The following is a 26,915-nucleotide window of genomic DNA, read 5'->3' on the forward strand; positions in this document are numbered from 1 at the left end:
AGACAGACAATAAAGATAAATATCAGTGAGGAATAAGAAAGATTAGAAAAAATTTTTTAAAGAAATGAGGTAAAAATAAACTGGATAACAGGTTTCAGGGAACACTTCTCTGAGGTGATATCTGAACTGGGACTTAAATGACAAGGAACCAGAAATGTAAAGATCTAGGGACACTTATGTGCACGTATGGTAGTAACATTCCTTGGGTGTCAGGCAGGTGGGAAGGGGGAGGAGGAGACGGGTATATTCACACCTAACGGGTGCAGTGCGCAGTCTGGGGGATGGACACGCTTGAAGTTCTGACACGGGTGGGGCAAAGGCAATATATGTAACCTAAACATTTGTACTCCTGTAATATGCTGAAATATAAAAACATAAATGAATGAATGAATGAAAAACCCCCAGAGGAAAGAAAGAGAAAACTAGAATCCAAAACTGCTATGATATCTAAATGATCTTGTTTAAAAAACAAACAGAAGAAATCACAAGATATTTGAAAAAGTAGGAAATGTGACTTATACTGAACAAACAAAACAGTGGAAACTGGCTGAGTAGGATCAGATGTTGGATTTAGCAGACAAATACTTCAAGACAACTCTTATAAATATGTTAAAAAAAAACTGGAGGCAATCCTTTAAAAATAAAAGGAAAGCATGATGACAATGATTATACAAATAGGGAATATAAACAATAAAACAGAATCTATTAAAAATAACCAAATGAAAATTGTTTTTAAAAGGACAACAGCCAAAAAGAAAAATTCCAAGTGAGTTCACCAGGAAATCTGAGATGACACAAGAAAGAAGCAGTGAACCTGAAAACAGAAACAGAGTTTATCCAATTGGAGAACAGAGAGAAAAAAGACTGAAAACGACAGAACAATGCCTCAGAGACTTGCCTGACATCAAGTGTACCAACATCTCTGTAATGTAGTTCTAGAAGAAGCAGTATGATAAAAAAAAAAGCACAGGAAAAAAAATGAAGAAATAATAATCCCCCAGAATTTTCCAATTTATATGAAAAGTCAAGCAAGATAAACATTGCCAAGAATTGTGATGGGATCTTAATTTACTTTGTAAACTTTGAAGCTTAATCTACTGGTAGACTAACAAGTTAGCTTACCACGGTGTCATGGCTGCCCACAGAAGATATGAGAATCCTGGGGCTAGCGACAAATAATAATCCATGATTCTCAGAAATAGAAATAGCCTGAGTATCAGCATTGTGCCATCATCGTCAAGCCCCAGTTCTCACAGAGTAACACAGGTCTGGGAGACAACTATACATGCAGTAAAATGTGTTACAGGAGAGGATCTCTGAGCTTAGGGTACTTGAATCGTTTCTGATGGCCAGTAGGCCTGTTCACCTTTATTTCAGGGAGACATTACCAATACTGTTCTAGAGTGTAAGCAATCCTGCTCTTTGTTCGAAATGGAGACACTATTTCCATATTCCAAAGCTGTTTGCTATATAAATATCTTTGAATGATAGTGTCTCTACTTATGAGACATGCAGAAATGTGAAAGGTCAATGGAGAATTATCTACCAAAAAATACAAAAGTACCCTTCCCTGGACATATCACAGTGAAAACATTGAAAAACAAAGATACAGGAAAATGTTGAAAGTAGCAAGAGAAAAAAAAATCATTACTCATATACAGGGTAACAACACTACAATTAAAAGCTAACTTCATATCAGAAAACATGGAGGCCAAATGATTATGTTCAAAGTGCTTTAAAAACATATTGTCAACCAAAAACTTAAAAAGCAACAAATGTATCTTTCCAAAATGAAAACTAACACTGTGGGGTAAAAAAGATCTGATAGTTCTTGAAAGTTCCTCAAAAAGTTAAACACAGAGTTACCATATAACCCAAAAATTCTTCTACTGAGTACATACCTAACAGAAATAGAAGTTTAAGTCCATAAAAAAACACATATACAAATGCTTATAGAATCATTATTCACAATAGCCAGAGTAGAAAGAAACATTCATCAACTGATAAATGGATGAATAAAATGACATATTCATAAAATGAAAAATTATTCAGCAATAAAAGGAATACAGTTCTGGCACATGCTGCAACATAGATGAACCCTGAAAATAGTGAAGGGAAAGAAGCCAGTTATAAAAGACCACATATTACATGATTCCATTTATTTAAAATGTCCAGAAAAGATTGTGCTCAGTTAAAATGCATCATGGAATCGTTAGAACAACCAGTAAGAAAATAATTCAAAAATATAACAATAAAAAAGAAGGGGAATTAAACAGTACACTTAAAAATATTTGTTTAGAATCCAGTGCTGGCCAGATAACAAAAATGAATATGTTATGAACTAGAGTGCTAAGTCTGCTGCATATACTCAAAGTAGATCACTGTCTTCAAATCCAAGTCTAAGTGGCTAAGTTCATGATATAATGTCATATACATTCAACATAATTGCACTTTTACCTAAAAAATTATGAATATTTTTAAAATTATGAAGGAATACACTACAATATAATATGGATTACTGGAAAATAATTTTTATACTTTTTAACTTGTTTTACCAATTTTCCGTAATACCTATAAAAGCATGAATTACTTTTCTGATTAAAAACTTAAATTTTGGCTACATAAAGAAGTAAACTTAAAAAATTAAAAAAAATTTTGTTTAGCACAGGAAAACAGATATGAGGAATATATATTAATAAAAAACAAATATAATATCAAGATGGTTGGTATAAATCCAACCATATCAATAATAAAACCAACTGGGAATGCACTAAACATGGACAGAGACTGGCAGACTGGATAATAAAGCAAGATACAACATTATGTTGTCTACAAGAGACACACTTTAGATTTAAAGACACAAAAAAACTAAAGGTAAAAGAATGAAAAAAAACATGTAGTATGCAAAGAATAATCATGAAAACTGAAGTAGGTGTATTAGTATCAAATAAAATAGACTTGAACTCAAGAAACATTACTAGAAATAAAAAGAGATGTTTTATAATGATGAAAGGGTCAAAAAATCAGAAAGATATAATAACTATAAATATATATGCACATTACAACAAAGAACTAAAGTACATAAAATAAAACCTGACAGAACTAAAAGAAAAAAATAGATTATTCACACAGTTAAGAATTTCAGGCTGGGTGTGGTGGCTCATGCCTGTAATCCTAGCACTCTGGGAGGCCGAGGCTGGAGGATTGCTTGAGCTCAGGAGTTTGAGACCAGCCTGAGCAAGAGCGAAACCCCGTCTCTACTAAAAATAGAAAGAAATTAGCCAAACAACTAAAAATAGAAAAAATTAGCCAGGCATGGTGGCATGTGCCTGTAGTCCCAGCTACTTGGGAGGCTGAAGTAGGAGGATCGCCTGAGCTGAGGCTGCTGTGAGCTAGGCTGATGCCACGGCACTCTAGCCCAGGCAAGAGAGTGAGACTCTGTCTCAAAAAATAAATAAATAAATAATAATTAAAAAAAAGAATTTCAATATTTCAATCTTAATAACTGATAGAAAAACAAGAAAATGTATCAGAATTTTTTGAAGAACTGAAGACATGAATCAACCAATTTGACCTAAGTGATATTTACAGAACACGCTATGTAACAAAAGTAGAATACATATTCATTTCCAGTAATATAGCTATAAACACCTATATTAGAAAAGAAGGAACCACACCTTGAGAAACTAGAAAAAGAGCAATCTAAATACAAAACAGCAGAAGGATCGAAATAATAAACACTGAAGCAGAAATCAATGAAATTTCAGAAAACACAGGAAAAGGAAAAAGATCAATTAAAAATAATTGGTTCTTTCAAAAACAACAAAAACAACAAAATACTATAGCTAGACTTACTAAGAAGAGCAAAAACACAAATTACCAGAATCAAGAATAAAAGAATAAAAGAGGGACCATCATTAACAACTCTCCAAAAATAAAAAGGACTGTAAGAGATTATTATGTACTCTGTCACACAACAAACAACTTAAATGGGCAAATTTCTAAACATATAAATTTCCATATTTGACTCAAAAAGGAATAAAAAATGTGAATAGACTTATAACAAGTAAAATAACTAAGTAAGTAATTTAAATTTTTGCCATAAAAAAACCCCAGATTCAGGTGGCTTCCCTGCTAAATCCTATAAAATATTTATAAGAAATTAATATCAATCATTCATAAAATCTATGAGAAAAAATTAAATTAAGATCCTTACCTCACATAATGTAAAAATGTTAACTCAGAATGAAACACAGACCTAAATGTAAAAGCTAAAACTGTAAAATTACCAAAAAAAAAAAGAGTAGGCAAAATAATCAGAATCTTGTATTAGGCTTTGATTTCTTAGATTTGCCAACAAAAGCATAAAGCATGAAAGAAAAAAATAGGTAACCTGAACTTCATCAAAATTAAAAACCTTTCCTCTTCAATGAAAGTGAAAGAACAAGTCATAGATCAGGAGAAAATATTCGCGAATCATGTATCTGGTACAGGACTTGTATCCAGAAATACACAAAGTACTTTTACAACTCAGATATGATACACTGAAATTTAAAAATGGACAAAAGATGTGAATAGACATTTTTCCAAAGAAGATATATGAATAACCAATTAGCACATGAAAAACATTAAATATCATTAGTCATTAGGGAAATGCAAATAAAGCCCACTATGAGATAACCACTATGATGACTCTAATCAAAGGGACTGATGGTGCCAAGTGTGGACAATGATACGTACAAACTGGAAGCTTATATGTAGCTGGTGGGAACAGAAAATGGTATAGCCAGTATGGAAAACAGCTTGGGAATTTCTTGAAGGGCTAAACATAGACTTACCATTGAACACAACAATTCTACTCCTACATGTCTATCTAAGAGAATTACAAATCTAAGTCCATGCAATGACTTGTATGCAAATACTCATAGCAGCATTATTTGTAACATCCAAAACCAGGAAGGAATTCAAATATCCATAAACTGGTACAGGGATAAACAAAATGTGGTATATCCATACAATGTAATGCTATTTGCCAATAAAGAGGAATGAAATGCTCATACATGCTACAATATGGATGAAATCATCAAGAATTATTATAGAAACCATGTTGAAGAAAGTAACAGTGATTCAAGAGCAAAAATCACTGAGAAATAAAGAAAAATTTTATGGGGACATATAGAGACACTAATAAGGAAAGATGGTAAGTGGTATCTAAAGAGATGATGTTCAAGGCTGACCAAGATTTTGGTCTACCATTTCGCCAAACTCTCTTCCTTCTATAATCTTGTCCTCCATCCTACCACAGGCATTCATTGCACGGCCATGTACTAGACATTTTGAATAAATGAATGACCTTGGTTGTATTCATCCCACTCTCTACTCCCTCCTATGCTTATAGCTCATTCATTCTAGGATTCCAACTCTAATAGTCCTTAGCTCTCCAATCCATTCATCCTATCATTTGCTGTAAATAGTCACTCTCTTATTTGATACCCTTTCTCCTCTTTACCTAGCTTAATAATAATAACCTTGTGGTTAATGATTATAATCCTTTCTTGCATAAAAGTTTGACTCTCTTGTCTTCACTCCCCTCACATTCACTTGACAAATCTAAATCCTTTTAAACCCAACTCTCACTCTACTTCCATATTTACCTACCAGGCTCTGCAATTATATAAAATGTCTTCTCATATGTTAGCATACATGATCCATCCATGCTATACTTTAAGTCATTCCTTCCATTTGTATACAAATTTCCATACTCTCTAATTTACTGAAAAATGTCACTCCAGAAAACCTCCCTTCTACATCAATTTCTCCACTCTCTAAATGTTCATACCTGTCACCTTCAACCTACACTATCTTGCTCTCATTTTTGAAAAACCTATTTTCCTTTATTTCCTCCAAAAAGCTATGACCCTTTTTTTGCTCCACCTCCTATAAAGAATAGTTTATACACATGACCTCACAATTTCTCCCTTCCCATTCTCCTATTCTCTCTTAAATCCACTATAAACAGGCTTTTTCCCCCATATTACTTCCCCCCAAAACAACTCCTAAGTCAGGAACAACTCCCATGTTATTAAAGCCAGTGGTTAAATTTCAGTCATCACCCTCTTATCTTAAAATGAATTCATCTAGTCTCCAAGCATTAAACATTATCTATATGCTTATTACACCCAAGCTTATATCACTACTCTGGAGATGTATCTAGCCACTGCCTATTTAACATCTCCACTTGAATTGTCTACTGGAGAATCAAAATTAGTATTTCCAAAATTGAACTCCTTATCTTACTCAATAACTGCTTCATCCACAGTCTTTTCCATCATGGCTGACAGAAACACCATTCTTTCAGCTGCACAGGCCAAACATCTTAGAGTAATGCTTGACTCCTAGATTTCTTTCACAGCCCACATCCAATCCATTAGTATATCCTATCAGCTCTATCTTCAAAATATGTTCATAATCGTACCAGATACCTCCTCTCCTGCTACTAGCCAAAATTATTCATACCCCATAATACTTTGAAATTAAAAAAAGAACTAAAAATTTTACCTAAATTATAGAAAATCCATTATTAATGTTTGACATTAAGTAGAACAAATATATATTCAATCAACAGCTCTTGCCACCTCTTTTACTATATGTAAACTTTAACAGCATCCATCAAATACCTCAGTGTTGAAATCAGCCAAGAGCTATTCATCTTTTGATAAATAGGCACTTTGAAATCTTTGCTAAAAGTAAGACTAAAGAATTAATCACTCATTGCTTAAGAAATATTTAATGATCACCTACTACTTGCTAGACTCTAGACTACATTTAGCACTACTTCTCATATGGACCATTGTAGTAGCCTTGCTACTGTTCTTGATTTTAATCAGGTCTCCTCTCCTTTAACCCATCCTAAACATTTCTGCCAATTGTCTTACCAAAACCCAAATATCATAATTACTATTTTGCTTCAAATCTTCCAAGGCTCCCCAAATTAAATAAAAGTCTAAATATACTATAGTAGGCCTTTTGGGATTGAGACACCCAATTTTATTCCAATAACACCCCCTTAACACACAGACAGACAGACACACACACACACACACACATACACATACACACACACACACACACACACACACACTTGAGTATCCCCTATCACAATGTCTTCAGGTATTCTGTTCCCTTATTTGAAATGATTTTCACACAAACATCCTTCAATTTATCCATAAATGCCACTTGTCTAACGTCTACATATGACTACCCCTACTCATCCTTGAAAACATGTCTCAAGAAGTTTTACCTGATTATTCCATAGTAAATTTAAGACTCTCTTTTTCTCTTACTACTCTGTAGTACCTTAGTACTGTTAATACCCTGTATTTACACACTTCTATACAACTGTAGGTTTATTTTTTTCCAATATAGTCTGTGAGCACCTAGAATTTCTTCTGAGGGACAAAATTTTAGTAGTATTTACAATCAAATAAAGTTATCAATGCTTTTGTCTCCCTTTTCTATAACATTAATAAGAGAGAGAGCCTAGATTTCTAGTTAGTAGTTCAAGTAGTTACCAGAGGACTGATAGTATCAGTCCTCTAACATTAGCCAAAACACTATAAACAAACATTGCTGAAAGGGTAAGTTTGCTCAAAATACAATTTCCAAGGGCAGCCAATCACATCTTTCAGTCTATACTGTGGGTAGTCAGTTCCATTAATGCAAAATCAACGACCACAAAACAGAAAAAACTGGTCTACTCATCATTTCCTCAATTTAGTTTTACCCTTTAATTCTTTCACTCTCTTAAATTTGTTTTCTCCCTTTTATCTCTCTTTTCATCCCTATACTTCCTTTTCTTCTCTTTCCTACAACTGAATGTTCTTTCTTTCAATTCTACCGTTCTGCTCTGTAAGTGGAAAATATACCTACTTATTGCCTTGACCCCCTTTCTCATCACATCACAACACAACGCAAAACTTGTTCCCCTACCTCCTTATAGCCAGCCCATGATATGAGATAATATAGACATCTAAATCTAATTTGGCTCTGTAAACATAAAACAACTTTATATTAATAAAGTCCAAATAAGTATGGCTTTTTCTTATATCTACAAATAGAATTATCAATTTACTTTTGCCAAATTCAACCATGCCTCCTGAAAAATAAAAACCAGAACCTCATCAAGCATGTAATTATATATAAAATGATTCAATCTTGATACATATGCAACAATCAACATGTGAGAGCTCCACTAAATTACTGATTGAAAAAAACAATAAATATATGGTGATGGGTATACTAAAAGCCCTGACTTCACCATTATACAATTCATCCATGTAACAAAAAAAATACTTGTACCCACTAAATATGTTGAAATAAAAAAAATACAGTAAGTATAGAACCCAAAAATGTCAGTTCCCATGAGAAAAATACAATAAGATTTTTAAATTAAAATAAAAATGGATATAAAATAGATTACCTTCCTTCATTGACAAGTTCAATAAAAGCAAGGCCAGCATTCTTCTGAATAGAATTCTGCCACTCCTAAAAAACAGCAAAAAATAGCTGAAATTTCACTCAGGTTATTTCTACTAAAACAATACTAATGAAAAACATCACCCATTTCAATTTTATGCCTTACCTCTTAAAGGAAAAGTTCTGTTAAACCACACAAATAGCTGATATCAAAAAGTACACTAAACAAGTTAGCAACAATTTGATTCATGTAAACTAAATGAGCCTATCCATTTTTATTCATATTTATACTCTTGTTTTATACCATCATATACTAATTTAACTGAAATAACTGGGAGTTGGGAAAGAAGGCAACAAAGAAAACCAAGGACAAACACAGATTTTGTAATTGTATTCCCTGTTTATGATTTTGGTTTTTGTTTGTTGTTTTTTTTCTTACTGTATGACTCAAAATGAAGAGAACAGAGAATTAGGTAGTTCAATAACCCTAACAAAAAGAACATATGTTACCACAAAAAATTGATGACTAATGATTGAGAAAGAGACAAGAAAAACCAGTGAATTGGGCTACACCAGTTTTGAGCTGGAAACCTGTAATTCATTGCTCTTTGAATTAGTAATAACTAGTATAAATTTACTAACTATATTCTTTCTTCATTAAAAATATATCCATTAAAATTTATCCACTAAAAAGATATCCATTAAAAAGCTGAGGAAGAAAATCAAATTTGTAGAGCATGTACAAATGTATTTTTTAATCCTTATCTCAAAACATATAAAATAAGCATTAATACAATAAGGAAAGACCTACATGATTGAAATATACCTAGATTTGGGAATTGCGCCATTGAATGGACTCGTGTGTATGTGTTTGTACATGTCTATATAAACATACACACACAGCTTTTTTTTAAGAACTAGAAATATATAATCATTATGTTTCTTAACATTTCAGAAGGCCCTTGTATTCTAACTACATAATATCCCTCAACTGATTTATTTTTGTTCTTTCATAAGACCATGGTGAGCTACTTACCACTGTTCACCATAAACCATATTTGTATTTTCTAAATGTAATAACTTTAATAAGAGTTTAAAATTCCATGTAATTTCACCCTAATGACTATTCTGTTCCACTCCAAATTCTTATTTTTTTTTTCAGCCTCATCCTTTCCCTTCTACTTTCTCCTTTTTATCCCCACTTTTACACCACCTTATTTTCTGTTTTGAAAATCCCAAGGTGGTTCTCAGGACTAAAATGACCACATGCTATGATTTTGTTGAAGGGTCCTGTTTTTATGAGTAGCATTAGTATGATCATGCTAACAGAATATACAGAGTAGAATGAAAATTAAATAGTCAGAGATTGGGGGGTAGACACTGGCTAGATCCAGCAGAGAAGAAAAAGTAATATATTAATGAGGAAAGAACAAGAAACAAAAAGTTATAAAATCCATGTTCTCATTCTGATCCTGACAATAACAGGATATATTCTTGGACAGATCACGCTATTCAATACATCTTCAAGTCTTAAATACTACCTTAAAAAAATTTATTTCAGGTATACTTTATTCTTCTGTATTTTACTAACATTTAAAAATTAGTGACTCATAAGTCTATAACATAGTCTCTCTCAAAATTCATACTGAATTTATATTTTACTGGAACTGTAAAATAAAGATACTAAATTTCTTTCAGTGAGGTAAATCAAATCAGGTATAAAATAGAAATATCAATCTAACTTAAAACTCATTTCTTTCCATCAAAATGACACAAACAGGTAGTCCAAAGGGAAGCAAATTCCATGAAAGAGTATATTCCTGAGAGAAGAACATGTGCCACACCTTCCTCTCTTCTCAAAAGGTAGGAAGAGGGAGATGAAAAAATGCAGAAGCCTCAGATAAATTTTTTGATCCTGCTACAGAGGGTCCCACACCTCACTTCCCAAGCACATTGAAGGTGATAACAAGACTCAAAGATTTTCCCTAAACCTAAAATGCACAAGAACAGTAGAATAGAGTCAAATTTAATGGCAGATGGACCTAAACAACCTCAAATTGTCTCATGCCCTAGGAAGATGCAAAGAATTATCCTAGAAGGATGTACAAATTGCTTAGGGTTTAAGAGGATGAAGAGAACACAACTATTACCTTTGTGAATAGACAGCAAGTGATGCAAAGGGAATGTGATACCTCAATAAATGCCATAGCAAAGGAACAGGAGCATATGCTCACTCTTCAGCTCTTATACCCAACATAGCACTCTTAGTAAGCCAACTGGAAATTTAACGTAGCCCCAATAGGAAGATGAGACCATAAACTGAGTGAGTTTTCATTTAGATCATTTAATTTAAGGAAAATCTCAAAATGGAAATTAATTTTTAAAAAGATAAAATGAAGAAAGTTACTTTTCTTGCTAGAAAAAAAGAAATCAGTAAGAGAGGGACTAATGTTGTATATATAAATTTTTTTGTCATTTTGCTTTCAAAAGTATCTGCCATCAAGAACAAGAGAAGGATATCCCCTCTCACCACTCCTTTTCAACATCATTCTGGAAGTCTTGTCTAATGCAATAAGATAAGAAAAGCAAATGAAAAGTATATAGATTGGGCAAGGCTTGGTGGCTCACACATGTAATCCCAGCACTTTGGGAGGTCGAGCAAGGAGGGTGAATCAATTGAGCCCAAGAGTTTGAGATCAGCCTGGGCAACATAGTGAGACCTCATCTCTACAATAAAAAAATTAGCCAAGTTTGGTGGTGTGTGCCTATAGTCCTAGCTATTCCAGAGGCTCACGTGGGAGGATCCCTTCAGCCCAGGAGTTTGAAGTTGCAGTGAGTTATGATGACACCACAGCACTCTAGAGTGGGCAACAGAGCAAGACCCTGTCTCAGGGGGGAAAAAAGTATATAGATTGAAAAAGAAGAAATAAAACTATCTTTGTTTGCAGATGGCATGATCATCAGTTACAAAACCTGAAAGAATTGTCAAAAACATCCTGGAATTAGTAAGTAATAATAGCAAGGTTGCAGGACACAAGGTTAATATACAAAAGCCAACCATTTTCCTTTATACCAGCAATGAACAAATGAAATTTGAATTGAAAAGCACAATACTATCTACATTAGCATCACAAAAATAAAATAATTAGGTATTAATCTAACAAAATATATACAAGATCTATATGAGAAAAATTACAAAATTCTGATGGAAAAAAATCAAAGTAGAACTAAATAAATAGAGAAATATTCCATGTTCATGGTTAGAAAGACTCAAAGATGTCAAGATGTCAGTTCTTCCCAACTGATCAACAGATTCAATGCAAGTCCAATCTACATCCCAGCAAGTTGTTTGGTGGATACTGACACACTGATTTTAAAGTTTATATAGTGAAGGATAAGACTCAGAACAGCCCATACAATACTGAAGGAGAAGAATGAAGTGGGAAGCCCTGACACTCCCTGACTTTAACACTTCTTTTAAAGCTAAATTATCATAACAGGGTGGTCTGGCAAAAATAGACACATTGATCAATGGAACAAAATAAAGAGCTGAGAAACAGATACATACAGTCAACCAATCTTTTACAAAGAGCAAAGGCAATACAATAGTGAAAATATACTCTTTTCAACAAATGGTACTGAAACAAATGGAAAGGAAAAAAAAGAATCTAGACACAGAGCTTACATTTTCACAAAAATTATCTCAAAATGGATCACAGATCTAAATGTAAAAACACAAAACTATAAAACTTCTAGATGATAATAAACACAGGGGAAAACCTAGATGACCTTGGGTTTGGTGATGGCTTTTCAGATATAACATCAAAGGCGTATTCCATGAAAAGAAGAACTGATAACCTATTATTAGTGAAGCTAAGAATTTAACTTCATTAACATTTAAATTTTCTACTCTGTAAAACATACTATCTAGAAAATGAAAAAACAAGCCACGGACAGATAAAATACTTTCAAAAGACATATCTGATAAAGAACTGTTTTGTTTTGTTTTGCTTTGTTTTGTTTTGTTTGAGACAGTCTCACTCTATCACCCTAGGTAGAGTACAGTGGCATCATCATAGCTCACTGCAATCTAAAACTCCTGGGCTCAAGTGATCCTCCTGCCTCAGCCTCTGAGTAGCTGGGACTACAAGCGCGTACCACCATACCCAGCTAATTTTTGAATTTTTTTTGTAGAAACAGAGTCTTTCTCTTGCTCATGCTGGTCTCCTACTTCTGACCTCACAGGATCCTTCCACATCGTTGGCCACCTAGAGTGCTAGGATTATAGGCATGAGCCACCATGACCCACCTCTGTTACACAAAATATACAAGCAACTCTTAAAATTCAACAATAAGAGAACAATCCCATAAACAATGTGCCAAAGACCTTAACAGACACCTCAACAAAGAAGATATACAGATGGTAAGTGGGTATATGAAAAATTCTCCATGTGTCATTATGGAAAGGCAAATTAAAACTATAAGATACCAGCCTGGCATGTTGTCATGAACCTAAAACTGCTCTAAAAAAATCAAGTGTATTAAAAAATTAGTAATAAAAAAGTATTTACAAGTACTATTTTTCTCAATTCCATCTTGTGCAACAAGAGGGAATTTTTATTACACAATTCAGACAGAACTCAAAACTCCACATGGATAAAAGAAATAATAGCCGAGAGACTCATATTTTAAGTAGACAAGTAAATATCATTTTTATTTTATTTTCATTAAGTGCAGAAACTTTTACTTGCATTGTAAAATCATGAATTATGCCATTTACATTTCGCAAGATTTTAAGTAGCAGTATTGAGGTTAGATTGAAAACTAGATAAAGTTGGTGTAACTGTAAAAACTTAACCACATTAAAACATTTATAATCTAATTTGACATGTCCCTAAGTTTAGGATCTATTATTTTTTCTTTTAAATTAAAAACAAATTAGATATGAAGGCACATATAGAAGTGGAGATGTCCAGTTTTTAATAGAGGCTCAGAAACTCAAATTTATCACTGCTAATATGTTAGGCTTCTGGTTTTCTCAAGAATCATCTATAAAACAGTATTTGTTAACTTTCAAAAATATTTTCCCTAATAAAAAAAAAAGATTGGATAAAATGAGGAATAAAGTAAAAATACAAAGCTTACACTTTCAGCTATTGTTACAAAAATACCACATATCTCAAAGTTATCTTTGTGTCTTCATTTCTCGATAATCCAGTTCTAATTATAATAAAATATCAAATATGGGGTATATAAATGCTTACTGATAACAATTTATAATCCAGATAAAAAGAACCTGAAGCCCATCAGAATAAAAATTTTCAATTTATTTGAAACCCAGATGTTAGTAAAAGCTAACAAGTGTTCTCTATAATAAAACATTCTCTACAGTAATTTGTAGAAGTTGCCAAAACTGAAAAGAATATTCATTAATCGTACTATCCTAAAGCATTTTTCTCCACTTCAGAAACAATTATCAAGGAAGGTGTTAGTCTAACAATTTCATAAACCACAGCTCAATATAACTTTTAGTGAGTTTTAATAGTTGGAAGAAAAGCTTAATGGTCATCATCTTTCATGATCATTTCAATATTTCATCATAGTATTTACAATTATATAGTGATGCAAAATGCATAGTACATTTAAAGGTCTTGGTTATCCTTTTCCCAGAGGTACTGATGAAAAACACGTTAAAAGTCTCAAATCCAACCACTAATGCAACTAAGTAACTTCAAAAACACACTTTAGCACTTTGGAGAGGAAGGACTGAAAACAAGACAGTCAATAATCTCATACCTGTTCCTAAACTGCATTTAATTGACTATCACTTCCTATGGCCGTAATTGTTGACTAGTCAATTTTTACTAAAATATATTCTTAGCTTACTAGTGCTTTTAAGTCATACAACAACAACAAAGATGTTGCCCGTTAGTAAATTTTTTTTTTTTGTTTGTTTTTTTTTTTTGTTGTTGAGACAGAGTCTCACTTTGTTGCCCAGGCTAGAGTGAGTGCCGTGGCGTCAGCTTAGCTCACAGCAACCTCAGACTCCTCGGCTTAAGCGATCCTACTGCCTCAGCCTCCCAAGTAGCTGGGACTACAGGCATGCGCCACTATGCCCGGCTAATTTTTTCTATATAGATTTTTAGTTGTCCATATAATGTCTTTCCATTTTTAGTAGAGACGGGGTCTCGCTCAGGCTGGTCTCGAACTCCTGACCTTGAGCAATCCACCCGCCTCGGCCTCCCAGAGTGCTAGGATTACAGGCGTGAGCCACCGCGCCCGGCCCCGTTAGTAAAATTTACTAAATAGAGTTCCATCAAATTTCAATATGTGCTTTTGGTGGTAAAAGTCTTTTTGTTAGTTAAGAAAAAAAAAAGACTTTCATTAACCATATTAAGTCTATTCTCTCTATTCTCAACAAATATAGAGAAAAAGATACCAATTAATTTAAATTATTTAAATAAAATTCTAACTTCCTTAGACATGAACTTGACAGTTTTCTATAATTCAATAATCTCCTGGAATACATTTTAGTGCCTTGAATGCACTATATAAATTTACCTAAACCTTAAATGTAACTCCAAAATATTAGCAAGCTCTACAGCAGATAAAATTAGCTGCTTTGACAAGACAGACTACACATAATCCATTCCACCATCATTTTATTTTGTCAAGACAGCAACACTAACATTAAATGTAGTAACATTTGATTCTGGTGGGATAGATTATCTCTAACCTAACTTTTAGTCTTAAAAAAAAAAAAAAAAGTATATAATAAGTGACTTCAGGCTAAACGCAGGAAAAGCCAAAGAGAAAGTACATGAGATAAGTCAAGAAACTTTTTTACAAGCTGAAAACACAAGGGTTAGTAGTAATGGGCTTAATGGACCAAAGAAAACAAAACAATACAAGAAAGTAGGGGAATCAATATGAGCAAGTAAATCGATGCTTGCTGCAAAACCCCACAAAGGCCAAGAATTGAAGGCACCGAGTAAATATAAGAATGGCTGAGGGACAGAGCTGAAAGCAGTAGAAATGACTAAAAGTCGGATAAAAACAAAGTTAGAATTCTTGACCCCATTCTTTGTGGCCATCCCACCATAGTAAAGATTGAAAGTTTACTTTCCAGAAAAGTTCTCATAATTGAGAAAACTGGAAAAAGCCAAACTGAAAAAAAAAGATACATTGAAAGTATACATACTGAACTATAACACACTGAGTGACATTAGAGCATATTTCTCTGAGAAAATTGAGAGGCCAAGATAAAATTTAAAGTTCTACAAATGACATAGGATCTCATTCATCATCAGTAGACAAGTTACACACACACAGATTTTCTGTGCCTTATGGTTAACGAGCAAATTGCCAAAGTTAACCAGACATACAAGTAAAGTCTATGAATGACAGACACCAAAGCAAAAGAGCAGGGGGAGAAAAAAGACTCATAGAAAACAGACAATATTGTTAAAGGGGTGAAGTACAGAAAATGAAAGAACAGCATAATTAATATCATCAGAAAGATTTTAAAAATTCATCTAAAATATCAATACAGGGATTTTGTTTTATTAATATTGCTATCTCTATGCCCCTGTATTCGTCATAATTCTTCAGAAAAACTGAATCAATGGGTGGGAAGAGTGTGTATATGTGTGTATTAAAATAGAGATTTATTATAAAAAATTGACTCATGCAATTATGTTGTCTGACAAGTCCCAAGATGTACAGGATGAATCAGCAAGACCAATGGTATAGTCTGAAAGCCAGCAGCCTCAGGACTCAGGAAGAGCCAAAGTTTCAGTTTGAGTCCAAAAGCATGAAAAAGCCAAAGTAAAGTCCCAGTTTGAAGGCAGTTAGGCAGAAGGAATTCTCTCTACTTGGGGGAGGGTCAATTTTTTTGTTTTATTCAGGCATTCAACTAATTGTATGATGTGGATCCCTAACCAGGAGGCCAATCTCTTTTATTCGGAGGGCAATATCTTTTACCCAGTCTACCAATTTAAATATTAGTTTCATCCAAAAAAAAAAAACTGTCACAGAAACACCCAGAATAACATTTGACCAAATAGCTAAGCACCCTGTGACCCAGTCAATATATTCACCATCACAAGTCCAATCCTTGTCAACTTTGCACCCATATACATCTCCTCAAACCATATTTCATGTCTTCAAATGAAGACAATAATCAGGTCAGAATTTCACCTAACATGACATAACTATCCTGCATACAACCAAAAACAAACTAAACCTGTGATGGTTAATTTTATGTCAACTTCAGTGGGCCAAGTAATACCCAGAGAACTGATAAAACATTATTTCTGTGTATGACTGTAAGGATATTCCAGAACAGATCAACATTTGAATCAGTAGATAAACAAGATCCACCTTCACTATGAGTGTGCATCACTCATAGTGAAGGCCCAAAAAGGCTGAAGAAGCAAGAATTCATCTTTCTCTGCTTGAAAAAGACATCCATCTTCATCTGCCCTCACATTAGTGCTCCTGGTTCTCAGGCCCTTACACTCAGACTGGGACTTAACACCATTGGCTCCCTGGTTCTCCGGCCTTCAGGGCTTGGACTGAAACTGTACCACTAGCTTTCCTGGGCCTCTAGGTTCCAGACAGCAGATCACGGGACCTCTCAGCCTCCATAATTGTGTGAGCCAATCCCTCATAATAAACCTCTTTGTATAAATTAATATTTATATATATTCTATTGGATCTGTTTCTCTGGTGAACCCTGGCTAATATAAATCCATTCCCCACAAGGGGAGTTAAAGTCCTTATGTGATGTTTATACCTCCTCAGTATCTCCTAATTTACATACTATGGTATATAGTTAACAATACTTACATATTATGATCTAAAGTCAATATATCTTAAGTTACATGATAAGGAGATAGGAGAAAAAAAGAAGAAAACAAAGATTTTATATATATAAGACATATATATATACACAGAGACACACATGAGTATATTTATAACCAAATAAAGAGGAAATATTCATGCCAATTACAGTCCTTATTTCTATAAACGGTCATGTGGGCACAGCTGGTATTTATAACTATCTTTTTCCACTGTCCATTCTGTATTCCCTTTGTCTTCAACAAGCATCTCAGCTGGTCATGGTTCTTTACCTGGTGGAGTGACCCAAACCTTCATCCCTAAAGGGCCTAGGTCTTTTAGCAGTCCTACCCAGATTGGATTGTTGCAGTTTTCCATTCATCTTAATCACAGGACATGGTAACACTATGATACACATGGAGGGATCTCCTGTATTCCAGATATACTCTTCCTTACTGCCACTGTGGAGAATTATAGTCCAATTTCCCCATGGTAGTCAAGATCAATCACTCCTGCCAGCACAGTAACTCCCTTTTGCCTGAGGATTCAGAGGCATGAGAAGCTCAAAGTAGCTGGGCAGCAGTATTAACTTCTAGTTCAATGGAATCATTGTTGTGTCTCCTGGTGGAAGTATTCCTCCCTTTGGAACTAAGACCCCTAGGCTAGCAGAGCAGAATGTCACAGGAATAGGAAGCAAAAATTTTGCTATTGGGTCACTAGAGGTAATAATGAGTGGTACCATTCCCGTTTCCACCTGTTTATTCCTGAACCCTTGAATCCTAGCTAGGAAAGAAACAGTACCCATATATTGGACGCTGTTTTAGAGCATATCTAGCCTTCTGGAAAACCTTGCCCCAACCACGCAAGGTATTGCCACCTAGATTCTATTCTATCAAGCCACCTGCTTCAGGATGATGGAGAATATGGCAAGGCCAGTTAATCCATGAGCAATGTTTGCTGTGAAGTGAATTTCTTGATAAGAAGCAATGCTATGTTGAATACCATGATGGTTAAGAAGGCATTCTATAAGTCCACAGATGGTAGATAGTTTTAGCAGAAACACTACACGCAGAAAAGACAAATCTGAATCCAGAGTAACTGTCTATTTCTATATGAACAGAACACTGCTCTTCCCATGATGGAAGGAGTCCAGGATAATCAACCTGCCACCAGGTAGGTGGCTGACCACTCTGGGGAATGGTGCCATATCAGTCTCAGGGTTGGTCTCTGCTGATGTAAGATTTGGCACCCAGGAATAGCCTCAGCCAGGTTGGCCTTGGTGAATGGAAGTCCATATAGCTGAGCCCTTGTATAACCTCCATCCCTGCCACCATGTGTACTGTGTTTATGAGCCCACTAGGCACTGACAGGGATGGATGGGAAAGAGGATGAGTCATATCCATAGAATAGGTCTTCCTAGTCCCTTGACTATTAAAATCCTCCTCTGCTGAAGTCAATCTTCAGTTAGCACTTACACAGGACACAAATATACAGTATTCATCTTTTTGCCCATTCAGAGAGATCTATCCACATACCTCTTCCCCATATTTCTTTGTCACAAATTTTCCAATTATGTTCTTTCCAAATCTCTGATCATTCAGACAAACCACTGGCCATAGCCCATGAATCAGTAAATAATCACACCTGGCCATTTTTCCTTCCAAGCAAAGTGAACAATTAAGTGCACTGCTCAAAGTTCTACCCATTGAGATTTCCCTTCACTACTGTCCTTCGGGGATGTCCCAGAAAGAGGCAAATAGTGCTGCAGCTGTCCACCTTCAGGTGATGTCTGCATACTGTGCAGAACTACCTGTAAACCAGGCCCAAGTCTTCTCTTCCTCTGTCAACTCATCATAGGAACTCATCATTAGGACATAGTTGTAGGCTGGGAGAGGGAAAGCAGCATAGCAGGAGTAAGGACCATGGGAATTCAGGCCATTTCTTCATGTAACTTACTTGTGTTTTCAAGGCCTGCTCAGACCTGACCACATATATACCATTTTGATCTGATGATAGAGTGCCTCTGCGTATGTACAACTTTATGGCTCGGTGGAAGAGACAACACCCAGTTCCTAATAAACAGTACATGTCACATGTTAACTAGGTGGCCCAAGGTTAAATGTTCAGTCTCTACTAGGGCCTAGTGGCAGGCCATTTGAGAATCAACTATTGCTCCCAAATCCTAGGGGTTTGCATTGAAATTCAACTAAAGGGGCCGGCCAGAGGCTCCAAAAAGCATCCCTATCTACCACTGATATTTCAAGCACCATTGGATCTCCTGGAACCTATGGCTTGCATGGCAGCCCAGACCTCTTGCAGAGTCTTCTCTTGTTCTGGGCTCCACTCAAAAACTAGAAGCTTTTTAGGTAAATCAGAAAATGGGACACAGTAACACACCCAAATGAAGAATATGTTGCCTCTAAAATACAGACAGAGGCCTCTTTTTGTGCATCTTTTTGGTTGTAGGAGGGGCCAGATACAACAACTTATTCTTTACCTTAGAAGAGGGATCTCGATATGTACCACAACATTGGACCCCTAGAAATTTCACTGAGGTAGTCCCCACATTTTCTGTTGGATTTATTTCCACCCTCTGACATGCTAATGTCTTACCAAACAGTCTGTAGTAGTCACTGTGTCTTGCTCACTAAGTGGAATCAGCATAACGTTATCAATGTAATGGACCAGTGTGATTTCTTGTGGAAAGGAAAGGCTATCAAGATCTCTGCAAAGTAAATTATGACATATAGCTAGAGAGTTTATATATCCCTAAGATAGTGCAGTGAAGGCACATTTCTGGCTTTGCCAGCTGAAAGAAAACTCTTCTGGTGGTCCTTATTGACAGGTATGGAGAGATGAAAGCACTTGCCAAATCAATAGAGTACCAGGGAATGTGCTAATTTGCTCAAGCATTAAAATCACATCTGGTACAGCAGCTGCAATTGGAGTTACCACCTGGTTAAGCTTATAATAATCCACTGTCATTCTCCAAGATTCATCTCTCTACTGCACAGGTCAAATAGGCAAGCGGAATGGATATGCGTTGGCAATAACCACCCATGTATCAAATCCATAATGGAGGAAAAACCTTCCAGAAAGAGAGTATTGGTTTTTGCTTACTATTTTCTTAGATAGAGGCAGTTCCAGTGGCTTTTACTTGGCCTTTCCCACCATAGTAGCCAGTTTCTGAGTATTGCCGGTTTCTGAGTATGTCTATTCCAATTATCCATTCCAGAATTTGGAAAATGACAGGATGGTTCATGGACCCACTGGACCCACTGTGAGACAGACCTGACTTAAAGATCTGTTGATGGACTGACCTCCTATTCTGACTAATGGACGACAGTGATGCTCTGGTTCTCTTGGAATCACTGTCAGTTAACATCCAGTGTCCAGTAATTCCCCAAAGATCTGATTATTTCCTTTTCCCCACTGCACAATTACCCTGGTAAAAAGTCATAGGTCCCTTTGGGCAAGGGTGGCAAAAGATTAATAGTATAAATTTCTGCAGTATAACAGGGTCATTCCTCAAAGAGACCCAGTATTCTCTTCATTCAAGGAGTTCTAGGTCTGTAAACTGGCTCAAGTTTGGAAACTGATTCAGGGGCTATGACTGTTTTTATGATTCAAGTTAGACTTTTGTTCACTTTACACCTAGAACTTTTCTGCTTATACAGATAAAATAAAAATTTAGTAGGTGTATTATCTACTTCTTCTCTAGGTACACCATGATCAACTGTCCAACCTTACAGATCTGTTCCAGTCAGACCAACACCACAGTTCTAACTGCTGCTTTGACTCTGCTTTCTGTTTACAGCAACCACATTCCTCTTGCCTTTGGTGGCTGAGTGCCACCACTTGGTTCCTATTACGTCAGGATTCAATTACTCCCATTGCATTTACGTTTTCCAAATGAATGGTTGCAGTTCCCACCATAAGGTCTAGTCTACAGAGAAGAGCAATCACAGAGCTCTTCAAGAAAGCTGGGATTCCCCTCACAAATTTCTCTCTCACAGTACAATGAAGGGTGCATCTTCAAGACCCTACCAGTGTGAGTGAGTATGTCTTATACAACAAACCCACCGTAACATTCCAATCTCCCTAAGCCTTTGAATCCCTTCCTCCACATTAAACCAAGGCAGGTCCGGCTTTTCTATTAATAACTCACTCACTGTGGGCCACCTTGAAGTCTATGTTTCAGTCAACCAACCACCCAAACTGCTAGATCCCTTTCAATCTGCCCAAGCTGAAGCATTAAATGAGTAAGCCCATATCAGTAAATTCAACCTGATCCAAGTTTATGTTCCTTCATTATCCCATGCCTTTAATAACCATTCCCACAATATACACAGTGCTACAATAGTGACCAGCACATATGTAGTTGAATGATCCATAAATGTTGAATCAATGTATATTTCAAAAAAGAGAGCTGCAATGGGACACAAAAGACAAGGATTGCAGCATCAGAGAAAGGAAAGTCTAGATTAATGATAAAAGAAGCCTCCAAGATGAAAGCTTTCTACAGACCGAAAGGACAACCAGTCCGGATCAGAACAGGAAAATGGACAACTCCAGGTGCTACACCTCTAAGAAAAACAATTGAACCAATAGAGATTCAGGGGGTTTGACCACTTTTTCCAGTGGGTTTTATGATTCTAGTGAAACATTTAAAGATGACTTGGTGTTGGGTGCATAGCAATATAAGTAAACAAAAAAGGAAGAAATTATTAGTTCCAGAAGAAAGAATGAAAAAGACAGACCTGAAAGCAAGCAAGCAAGGAAACAGAAGGGAGGGAAGGGGAAAAAAGGGGATGGCAGAGTAAGGAAAAGAAAAAGAATGAAAGAAAATATAATTGGTGGTTCATTTTGTAGTTCTGCCATAAATACATAACACTATCATAATAATGTAAATGCTAAGTATGGTTTTAACTAAATATTACGAGGTAACTATGTTGGCAAGAAGTGGGAGAGTGTAAGTGAAAAGGACAGGAGTATAAGTATACAATGATCATCTTCCATAAAAGGTATTAGATAATGTCTAAAATTAAAAAATCAAGAAATCACAATTCAAGCATATCATTTAGAAATATAAATGTAGGCTGGGCATGGTGGCTCATGCTTATAATCTCAGTCCTTTGAGAGGCCCCAGTAGGACAATCACTTGAGGCCTGGTGTTCAAGACCAGCCTGGGCAACATAGTGAGACCCCATCTCTGAAAAAAAAATTTTTTTTTTAAATAGCCAAGTGTGGTGGTGCACGCCTGTAGTCCCGGCAGCTCAGGAGGCTGAGGTGGGAGGATCACTTGAGCTCAGAAAGTTGAGGCTGCAATAAACTATAATCCCACCACTACACTTCAGCCCAGGCAACAATGTGGGACCCTGTCTCTTTAAAAAAAAAAAAAAAAAGGAAACGAAAAGGGAAAGGGAAAGGGAAAGAAAGGAAGAAAGGGAAGAAAAGTAAGGAAAGGAAAGAAAGGAAGAAAGGAAGGAAGGAAGGTAGATAGATAAATGAAGGTAATTAGCAGAACCAACAACTAAAAATATTTGAAAGTGGCTGCTTCCAAGAGTTACATAGAAGGGAAAATGGAGCAGGGAAATGTTGTTTTTCAGTTTCAGTATAATATGTATTTTCTTTGATGAAAAATAAAATTTAAAGTAAAAATCACATGTTCCAATATATACAATAGTAAATAAATAGAAAATAAAAATAATACTATACAGAATAGAAAATAAATATGGCAGGGTGCAGTGGCTCACACCTGTAATCCTAGCACTCTGGGAGGCCGAGGAGGGTAGATCATTTGAGCTGAGGAGTTTGAGACTAGCCTGAGCAAGAGTGAGACCCCATCTCTACTAAAAATAGAAAGAAATTATGTGGACATCTAAAAATATTTATAGAAAAATTAGCCGCACATGGTGGTACATGCCTGTAGCCCCAGCTACTCAGGAGGCTCAGGCAGTTGGATTGCTTGAGCCCAGGAGTTTGAGGTTGCTGTGAGCTAGGCTGACGCCACAGCACTCTAGCCCGGGCAACAGAGTGAGACTCTGTCTTAAAAAAAAAAAAAAAAAAGAATAGCAAATAAATAGAAAATACAAATACTGATATACACATATTTTTCTAACTTGACAATAGGTTATTTATCCAAGATTATTCCAGTAAATCTCTAAATAATAGAGCAAGTATTCAAGTTTCACAAATACAGGTATCAAAACTATGAAAATACAAGTGTTTCATAAGCTATTAATATATATTTTTGAAAGTCAGTATTCTAAACTACCAAATAAGATTAAATTTATTTCTATAGGTAGTAATGTTATCCTTTTTTATAAGTTTTGATCTCAAGAGCCAATCAAAATTTATGGTAAAGAAATGAAGAATAATTCAACAAAAACCTCAATTCATGCCAAACTGTTTCATTTTCCTTATAAAAATATAAACAATTAAAGGCTTAGGTTCCTCAATGAAATATCCATATTAATTTCTTAAGATGTTGTAGTTATCTATGTCTTTGTAAAATCAAATTGGATGGATGTATTTTCAATTAACTAGACAGATGACAGAAACACTATTAGAAGTCGAGGGAGGAAGCCATGGAGGAGAGCTCAAATGAGGAAAGGCATGTATTAATACAAACCTGAGAAGCACATTATATACAGGATTAAAGGTCAATACTAGGCAAAACTTGTCCATGGTCAAGATATAGTAATCTTAAGTGCTCAAAGTACACTATCAATAACTTTTCAACAGTGTTTGCACTTTGTGTCAGCACTCTCTCAACAGCATATCTGACACAAACCTGAGTAACTACATACCAGAAAAGAACATACCATAATAGTTAAGAAAAGATTTTATTCTATTGTCTCTTTAAACAAATCATTCCATGAAATAGTAAAACAGAATACTGCCTTTTGGAAAGTTTGATTTCCATTATTTTTGTGAACATATATCTCTAAAATGTACATTTAGTTTGTACAAATATTATGGCTCAGTTAGTAAATGAAATATATACACAGACAACTATTAAGTTTAAGAAAGAAAATAAAGAAAAATTCTACGAAAATCTCATTAGCAAATGGCTTAATTTTCTAATTTCTATTTAACAAACACTTTTGAAGGTATACTATGTGCAAGGAATTGAATTTTAGAGAGTAACTATTCATAAGATTTACAGAATATATAATACAAATATTTTAAACTTCAAAAAATTAAGATATCCATGTAATAATGTAATTACAATAAGTATTTTTAAATTATTTGTAAATCATCAATCAAAAAAACCAATCCGCTTGCTGTTTGTTTAGGCATATGAAATATTAATATATTTGCAAGTGCCTCTAAAAGTCTGTTTTTTTAATTTTTTCAGGTAAAACATATTCTCTAGACAACAATGATCCTTCTGATAACTTCCAAACTGGTATCAATTTAGTCAAGATCTTTCACTAATCAATATGGAAAGCTTGATTTCAATAAAGGTGACAAAAGTTTCTCTAACCCTTTCAAGCTACAAGCTCTCAACAGATGATCATCATTAAGCCTATCTCAGGGCTCCACATTCAGGAGCTGTATAAATGTGTTCTATTAGTACATGGTCATTCTATTTGGCAACTCCAGTTCTCCAGACATATGGCAATTGCTGCCCTTTGAGCTCTGAACTCAAGTCTTTAGGGAATCTCAAAGCCTGTACTGAAATTACAACGAGTGTTCATTAGAGACTGCTGGAGGGGAAACATGAAAGACTTCCACTAAAACTATATAAAACAGCTAATTATTTTTAAAAATTTTTTAAACCACCTAATGTACTCAACAATAATAAAAAGTATTTACCAAGTGAATTTTTTAAAAGCACTACTTTCAGGACATGGGTGCAAACAGCTGTCTTTATGCCTCCCATCTCCTACCTCAATAAACCTCACATCATTTTATAAGAATTATCAAGATTGTAATCCAGTGGAAGAGAGTTAAAACATCTAATACTCATAAATTCTTTCTACAGACTACCATAAACAAATGAAGTCATTTTTAGAGACAAATTTTGTTTTCTAATATTTAGTTTGGAATAATATGCAGTTAACTCAAACCCAGCCAGACATATGTGTTTCTTTTGAAATGTGTCTTTTTTTATTCAAGTCTGCTTCTATTTAATTTTTATTTCATTTTAAACTAATAGTCATAAAAAATTTTAAGCACAAAATGATATAAATTCTTAGTCAGTATATAAAATGGTATTTATCAGATATTATGCAAAGTATAAAATATATGAAGACTCAGATATTTAAAATTTTAAAATATCAATAAGTTGATGTACAGCAGTTCAAAGAAATTTCATATATTTTCTTTGTCAGGATTTTGGAAAAAATAACAAGTAAAAATATTTTCTAATTAATGATTGTTGCCATTTTAACTTTTTGAATGTCTAGACCCTTTTTAACTTGAGAGAATAAAATCACTATTTATTTAAGGTTCACAACAAAACAATACTATTGCAATATTTACTTCAGTAATGAATCTTTATAAAATGTTTATATAAAATTCATTAACTGCCTCAATCATTTCTTGAATCCACATATATGTTGGTTTCTGACAGCCTAATTCCAAAAAGCAATTACAACCTCAATCCATATGTAAAAAGACAACAGAAAGCAAGTACGTTAAACCAGTTTAAAAGAATAAAAATCTAAAGAAAACATATTACGAATGATTTATATGAATGCCTAGTGCTGAAGTTAATTACAAGTAACCCAATAAAATAGTGCCTTTATTATTGTACAGCAAGTAATAGCTCTAGATGTAAAAACCAGAACTCTTTCTGCTGACTTTTGCATCCCCAATCCCACAGCACACAACATTAAGAATTAAACATGTGGTAAATAAGCCATATAGAAAACAGCAGTTTTAACTAAAAACAGAAAACTTCCCTGCTGTTTAACCATTTGGGGTCTTCCACTCTGAACGATGGCCACTGTAAACTGACACTATGTATTCACTGAATAAATTGTTAAGGTTAATATAAAATGAGATTTTAATTTCAGTGCTCAAAGTTTAACTTCAAATTAAACATAAACAACTGTAAAATAACATAACATTTGTTTTGGCAATCAGTAGAAGCAAATAAGGTGTCTTATATTTATGATATGAAATGATGATATATTCAGAATTTAAATTTTCCAAACCTCATAGTCCATCTACCTATAGAGCTTTGGTCTCTGTTTTTAAACATAAACTAAGATACATACATTGTATGTTATAGTAATTTCTTATAGCAGTCAAGAGCCACAACTTATAAATAATCAGAGCATGCATAATGACTTACCAGTGAAAAAGAATAAAACCTTTCATTCCAGAAGGATTCAGTAACTCTTTTCAAATATTGATCAATTCTCCTAATGAGATACTAGCTGATACCAACTATAATACAAAAGTCCTAAGACATGTTATGGATAAATATCATGATTTAAGCCATTTGTTGACCTACAACATAACGGAAATAGTGATAGGATGAAATACTTGATGATTTGGTTTTGCTCCACAAATAAATCAGGACTGATGAAACAATCAACAGTGCATCTCTCTAGTTGTATTTTATTCTATTTACTTCATCT

General features: G+C 34.6%; 1 protein-coding gene across 2 annotated transcripts in view; it reads right to left on the reverse strand.

Moving 5' to 3' along the window:
• Positions 1 to 26,915, reverse strand: part of LRBA (LPS responsive beige-like anchor protein) — a 637,829-nt gene that overhangs the window by 415,149 nt on the left and 195,765 nt on the right. For both annotated transcript variants that reach the window (XM_069493475.1, XM_069493474.1), the window contains one exon: positions 8,480 to 8,544. In XM_069493475.1, coding sequence (XP_069349576.1) covers positions 8,480 to 8,544 — 65 coding nt within the window. The remainder of the gene's footprint in view (positions 1 to 8,479; positions 8,545 to 26,915) is intronic.

The sequence above is a fragment of the Eulemur rufifrons genome, chromosome 18 (genome assembly GCF_041146395.1).
Source record: "Eulemur rufifrons isolate Redbay chromosome 18, OSU_ERuf_1, whole genome shotgun sequence".
NCBI lineage: Eukaryota > Metazoa > Chordata > Mammalia > Primates > Lemuridae > Eulemur > Eulemur rufifrons.